The sequence below is a fragment of the Cariama cristata genome, unplaced genomic scaffold (assembly GCF_000690535.1).
Source record: "Cariama cristata isolate BGI_N322 unplaced genomic scaffold, ASM69053v1 scaffold2625, whole genome shotgun sequence".
NCBI lineage: Eukaryota > Metazoa > Chordata > Aves > Cariamiformes > Cariamidae > Cariama > Cariama cristata.
Genome location: NW_009616751.1, coordinates 21,264 through 28,560, shown reverse-complemented (window position 1 = coordinate 28,560; position 7,297 = coordinate 21,264). Strand labels below are relative to the sequence as shown.

Here is a 7,297-nt window from a genome sequence, read left to right as displayed (position 1 = left end):
TCTGTCTTAAAACAGTCCGATCTTACATGGCTGTTGGGCAGGGGAAGGCATTTTGCTGTGTTGTTGGCTGTTTGAATGGCCTTTCCTTGTCTTTAGGGAAAAGTAGTCTGGATAGATGTATCCCATCCACATTCATCCCCATTACCCCTGCTTGGACCACAGTGATAAGCGACTGCTTTTGAGCAGCAGAGATGTGATCAGGTTTGGCTTGAGGGGTTTGTGGAGGCCCATGTCTAATGAGTATGTGTAGCTGAACGGTTCTCAGACTTGAAGGTTTGGGCTGCTGAAGGAAGCCCTGCAAAGTGATTTGTTTTTTTAAATGGAGTTGTTGAATTCAGAGTGTTGGGCAACTAGGTCTTGCTGTTCAAGTCAGCAGTGCTGTCACTGTTACAGAATGCATGTTCTTGGGTGTGCGCCAGCAGTAGTGAACTTTCAAGTTGTCAGTGGAGTGTGTGCATGGACTTATTTAATGCTACTTCCACTCTCTTGCTTGTAGAAGTCCTGAAATACCAAATGCTGACTATTGTCTTTGTGAAAGGGAGTTGTGGAATCCAGGTGGTTGGTTGTGACAGTCCACTGTTAGTGTTTGGGTGCAGTGGTAACGCCAATTTTATTCTAGGTAACAGTGCTCTCAAAAGGTAAGCTCTTCTGTGCCATGTACATTCATTACATACAATAAACTTCTTATGTGCTGCTCTTGTTAGTTGATCTTTTTTTTTCCTCTCCTCATTACCTTTTGTACTGGCATGTTTAGGGTACTATGGGTAAGTATTTTCCATTTTAAATCAGTGTTTTCTCTGGTTTATAATGAGGCTGTTAACATTAGCTTCAGGCTGAGTGATGGCATGCAAAGTTTTGACTTAATAATGTTGAAATGTGTTGCTGATCTCTTCAGTTCACTCTTTAGAGTGATCCAGAGTTCAGACAGAATTGAATGTAGGATACTACTTTGCCGTCTTAAAGGAAAGCCACTTCTTAAAAGACAAAATTTGAATGAGGTAAACATAGTTTAGACTTTTGCTTGTGTTGGGAAAAGAAATGCAACCACTGATGAAGTTACACAAAAATAGCTAATAGGCATAGTTGGAGAGACTACTTTCCATAAGCATTTCTTCTTCTTGTTGTTTGGTAGGCAAGATGAAACAGAGTTGTTTTTCACTGTACAGAGTGGTTATGTGTTTGCCAAGTAATATAGTAGTCTGAATAAATCTTAGCTGGTAGACCTGCAAGTTTATTTAAATGACTGTTAGAGGGTATGATTTTGAATACCAATGTAAAGTTATGTAGAGGGAGGTTACCTGCATAGGTCTTGCATCCTGAAGACTCCTCAGCTCCCAGAGCAAGCTCTTCTGTTTTGTTGTTTTGTGGTTTGTTGTTTTGTTTTTGTTGTGTTTTTGTTTGTTTGTTTGTTTGTTTTCTCTAAGTAACCTCATTTGCTGGTCTCCTTTTCTGTGAATGTAAACCAGCTCATGTTTTTCCTGACTAGGAGTGTATATATACGGTTCTTAGGGTCAGTGAATCAATATTAAGGAACATACCCATTTTCCAAATACAGTTGGTAGCATATTTCCTAATTTTAGGGCAATGTGTGTGTAGTGGATGAGGCATGCATAGTACATGGCAGAAAGCTATTCAAAAGCTGGTTTGTTTAAGCTTTAGGATATTTCTGTAATCCAGTTCTGACATTGTTATATTTTTCTGTAAGGATAAACAATACCCAGTGGTGATACATGGTTGCATTTCAATCAAAACTTTCAATTGAAAGTGTGAATCTAAAGTGGTGGGGTTTTTTAACCACTCGAATTCTTGACAGCTCAGGTATATTTTAATATATGCGATGCAAGTTTGCATTTTTTAAATACAATAATAGTACTTCGACAAAATGTATGTTCATAAGAATAACCGCTATATTTTAATCTGGTAATGTGTTTGTCTTTATATCATGTTATTGAGTTTTTGACTAGGTAGCTAAAAATTTAGTGAGAAAGGATTATTTTTTTTTTTTTTTTTCAGATAACACAGCAAACTTACGGAGTGAACCTTATTGACTGAATCATAAATGAATGTGGTTCCCCTTAAATGAGAGGTTTTTTCTTCAATTTCTTTTTTTTTCCCCTGTGTCTACAGGAACATCTTAGAATTCAGAATTCAAAATTACTGAGAGAAAAGAGACCAACTGTCTAAAATTTTAGACTGAATTACTACTTATAGTTAATTTAAAAGTTGTATTGTGCTCGTTTTATTTCCTTGAACCACAACACCATATAATCTCAGCATAATTTCTGTGTCTCCACGCCCACCCCCCCACCCCCTGCATTTTACATGGCTTCTTCTGAAAGTTTTTGTTCGTTTTGGTCTCTATTTGTAAAATGCATCTTTGGACCTGGGTATATTGAGGAAGATGCTTTGTAACACTGGGTGACAGTGGAAATTAATTAAGATTGTGAGATGTCATTGATGATGCTTATTTAGTGCAGTAACTTTGCTGCTTATCCGATTCTATTAGTGGAACTCACTGTTCCAAAATCTGGTTTTGACTTGAGTAGCTAAAAGCCGACCTGCTGATGCTTCTCTGCATGTCACTGTCATTTCTCCTCTTCAGTGCCTTACAGTTTGAAGTTTCTTTTCTTTTCTTTTAAAGTATTTCTTTTTTTATGACAAGCATATATACTTGTGTTGGCAAATACTATGTTGTAGTAATGTGAATTTTCATTTGTCAGGCAGCTCTACAGTCCCAGAACGTTTTTAGTTAATAGATCGGACACCGTCAAACAGATTTTGGCAAAAATTGCTTTATAAAATTCACTGACTTCTTAATGCTTTCCTCCTGATGGCACTTTGGCACAGTCCCCTTCCAAAAGTATGACAGCTGAAAATGCTGGGTTTTTGGCTGTTAAATAATTTTTGCCGTGTGTTTGAGGTGAGTGTTCAACAGAAGCAAAATCACTTTGTAAAAGAGCTTCATTTGATACATTGTCTTAATGCTCCAACTGCTTTTCTAAACACATTTTTGCAGAATGCAAAGCCACTGTACATTGAAAATGTCAGCAGAGCTTGAATTACTGGTCACGTGCTGGTTTGAAAACAGTAAAACATTTCCAACTGCAACTGCTGAAGGGAAAAGGTGAAACAGGCCTGCTCCGTGAATAGCTTCTGTAGCGAACACACACTTTTCTGCCTGCAACTCTTTTGTTGTCTTTAGGTAGTAATGAATGAGCTTTTTAGTTTAAAAGTGAAACACTGGTGTTCTTGGGGGTTTTTTGGAATGGGTAAATATTTCCAGCAAAGGTTTGTAACTTTGAGTAGAAGAGGAATTTTCCCTTTGAAGGGAAATACCTGTTTGGAGTGAGGCCTTGCAGGTTTTAGCTGAAGAGACTTTCTGCTCCTTTGGATCCATTGGTGAAATGTCGTTATCCTCGAGTCCCCACACAGGTGATTTCTTTTGCCATCTTCCAGGAGCATGGAACACCTCTCTTCTCGGCAGGTTGGAAAGTACTGCTGGTGAAAGCTTTCTAGCAAAGCACAGTGCATCAATTTTCTACCTGCTACAAGCTTTTCATACTTTATTTGGAGAATGTTAGATGTTTAGGTTAAAAAGAGATTAAGGCTATGTCTGTGGGAGTGGAAGAGCCCTCCCTGTTGAGTACTCCGCAGTGTTGAGGGCAGTGGAGAGGGTGGCATTTGACGTCTGGTAGGTTAAATTATAACAGCCCTACCAGGACTTCCAACCTGAAATTTCCTGTATTGTTTTCTCTGGTGTGTTGAAGCTTTTTTAAAGGTCACATTTGCTAACAACAATTTCTTTCTTTAAAAACACAAACAGAAGAGGAGGAAAATAGTGTTTTGTAATTACCAGGCATAGTACCTCATTGCAGCATAGTTAATACAGAGCTTCTACATTTTAGCCTGCAAGGACAGCTCATGTTTTTGTTTAAACCCTCTGTAATTTAAGAAGAGTAGGTTAGGTAACTTGTTGGTATTCATGCTGTCATTGTTTAGACCAGGATCTGTGTTTATAAATGTTGATTTTTGGAGCATGAATTCTCAAAAAATCTCAGTGGAGAGGGAGGGGAGCCATGAGCTGTGTTTGTGTCTGAATAATGTAGGGACTTAAAGGCAGGCCTGATGTTACCTCTAAATATTTCTGGAGAAATTCGTCTTTCCAGGAAGACTTTAACTTTTTTGAATGCTTGAATTGTATATCGACAAATTAAAGGTGATAATATTGTTGGACTGGCTGGTTGGGTTTTTTTTAAAATCTGTTTAATAGAAAATCTTATTGGGCTATTTTAATGGGAATTAGTAGGAGCTCAGGTACTTACTCAGAGTAGGAAGGGGTGGGATCAGACCCTTTCAGTGTTCAAAGTGTTAGGCTTTTCCTCAGCTCATAGATGAGAGACAGTTTTATGTATGCTTCATAGGAAAGTGATATTAAAAGGAAAAATCTCCTGTGCAGTTTCTTTGGGACCACCAATCCAACTTTCACTTACTAGGAATTAATCTGAAATAAATAGACCTGGCTAAGTTTTAACAAGCCGCTCTCTTTGAGAGAAGGCACTTACAGGAGCATGCTGTGGCTACTTGAAAAACCAAAGGGAAAGGGAGGAGCTCATGAGGCGAGGGACAATTCTGCTCCCCTTGTCTGTGCAAGCGTTGAGTGGAGAGAAGAGCAAGAGTACCATGTATGCCTGGGCTTGTTCGTCCACCCCATTTCCTCTCTGTGCACTTCACAGCTTGCTGCCTCTTCAGCCTCAACTCTTAACTACTTTAACTGGTAAACATCCTCTTGCAAAGTCGAGGTCAGTGTCTGCATGACCTTCTTCAGGGTAGAGCATCAGAGTACTGCAGTTGAATGTAATCGAAACAGTGATGCTGACTGCACAACCTGCTCTGAAATGTACTGTGTAAACAAATGGGAAAAGATGGTTTTCCTCTTTATTTCCTGTGACTGAAGGAGCTTTTTTAAAACAACTGGAGAGCCATCATTCTGGACTAGAGCTATATATATATTCCACCCCACCCCACCCCACCCCCCCGCTTATGCTGCTTCCTACAATACACTGTTCTGGTATTTCAAGAATAGTAAATCAGTTTTCAACTTCGAGAGAGTTTGGTTTTATATTTCCATTCTAAATAGTTAACGTATAACACCTTACTTGTAGTGTCCATCCCAGATTTTATATCCACTGTCTGTTCCAAGTTTAATACTGGTATGGCATATGAAATTTAGTTGTGTTGCCCTGTATCTGTGCCTCTGACTTAATGCTTGAGCTAAAGTCACTGTCGTGCTTATGTAAACATCCCAAAGAAACCCTCAAATTCTGCTATTCAGTGATAAAGTATTGAGAGCCAAACCTGGGCATTGGTGTTGGGCAAACAGGCGTGGGTTTAGGTCTGATCTTCAGTGTTTGAGACCTTGGTTCAACAGGGTGCTGTGTTGACTAGTGGCATCTCTGCGGAAGCAAACATCTTTCTTGTGGTATACCATCCCTTCTGACAATACAAGAAAACCTTCTCTTTTGCCTTGTGCTTTGTTATGCTGGATGGAAAACAGGACCATAATGCAGACTTCTGAAACAGTGCACGCATTCCTCATCCAGCATTATAAACCTGATATCCTGTGTATTGGTAGCTGCAGCAGTTTCCATCTCCAAAGAGCTACGCAAACACAGCCATCCTACTGGGTTGCTTGGGTGAGGGTGAGCTTTAACATGAACCCAGTGGTGTGAGAGGTGAAGGCAAAGAGGTTAAGCGACTTGTGTCGGTGAGTCAGTGGTGGAGTTGAGGCTCGGACCTGGGTTCGTGCCACTAGAGTGCACTACTTCTCTCTTCATTATTGGGAGAGTGGTTAAATTGGCTGGTAGGTGCTGCAGGCTCCCTGGTGGGGGGTTTGGAAAATTGCTGCCAACTTGCTGAGGTCTGAATCAGGTGCAACTCTGCTTCTGCACCTGTCATTTACCAAATAAATGTTTTTCTAACTATCAAACTTCTATGAATGTTGTGATGGAATGGCAAAGAGGGCTTGTAAACTAGCTTTTTACCCTGCTTTTGATTTTATTGGTGAAGAAAAGGCTACGTACAAAAGAAAAGGTTAATCGTATTTGTAATTAAAGCAAGTTCTTTAAGGTATATAATTTCTCAGAAATAGATGATGACTTTTACTTTATTAACAAAAGGTTCTTGATAATGAGATACAGTATTTTATTTACATTATTAAGTTCTTTTTTTTCCCCGCACAGGTTTCCACTTGAGTGGCACAGTGACAGAGCCTGCAATGCAATCGGAGCCAGAAACTGTTTGCAATGTAGCTATCAGCTTTGATCGTTGCAAGATTACCTCAGTGACCTGTAGCTGTGGAAACAAGGACATATTTTACTGTGCCCACGTTGTGGCACTGTCTTTATACCGGATCCGCAAGCCAGATCAGGTCAAACTGCATCTTCCCATTTCAGAGACCCTCTTTCAAATGAACAGAGACCAACTACAAAAATTTGTACAGTATTTGATCACAGTGCACCACACAGAAGTTTTGCCAACTGCTCAAAAATTAGCAGATGAAATTCTTTCTCAGAATTCAGAAATCAATCAAGTCCATGGTGAGTTTAATACTTATTCTTCCTTTTGCTTCATTCCCTTTTTAATTTTGAGCTTTTTTGTGGCATTCAGGAGCGTGACCTGCTGAGGTCTCTTCCAACCTGAATTATTCTGTGATTCTATGGTGTTTACTAAAGAGGATTCTGTTACTGAACCTTTTGCTTTAAGATGTTTAGAAAGCAGTACTTTGGAAGAGAGAAAGGAATCCATAAGCAATAAGCTCGATGTCTTCAGCACTGTTAATATGTGGCCTAGTCTGCTTCATGCTTGTATGTTCTAGCTATGAAAAACTGAGTAGTGGTATTCTTTGTATAGCCGCATCGTTTAAAGGAGCCATCATACCAATGGCATCTTTTTGTTATTTTTTCTTTTGGACTAATCTTCTGACACTTTGATTGTGTAACTTTGTTTTAATGGCAAAGCGTAAAAGCAAGTAAGTGTTACTGGTTTTTTCATTCATTTATTATATTATATACTTTTATTATCCTTTGGGATTTGGTTTCTGTATGAAGTGAGGAGAAATACAAACCCCATATTTCAATGCCTTTTTCCTGTTAGTGCTGCAGCAGCCTTGCAGCATCAGCAAGGGTCTTGATATTTCCTGGTTTTTCTGCAGCACATGGTTTTAAAGGCTCTCAATTTCTTGTACTGAGCATCTTATGTTTGTTAAAGGGTGCTGGGTATGACTTGAGGCTTCCGAGGT

At 39.3% G+C, this 7,297-nt stretch overlaps 1 protein-coding gene across 1 annotated transcript in view; it reads left to right on the top strand.

The window, feature by feature from the left end:
• Positions 1-760: 760 nt before the first annotated feature.
• The window catches only part of LOC104161732 (zinc finger SWIM domain-containing protein 6-like), a gene marked incomplete at its 3' end in the record, with an annotated part of 16,048 nt that continues 9,511 nt past the window's right edge, over positions 761-7,297 (top strand). The window contains exons 1-2 of the mRNA XM_009700265.1: positions 761-764; positions 6,240-6,596. Of these exons, the coding sequence (XP_009698567.1) occupies positions 761-764; positions 6,240-6,596 (361 nt within the window). The remainder of the gene's footprint in view (positions 765-6,239; positions 6,597-7,297) is intronic.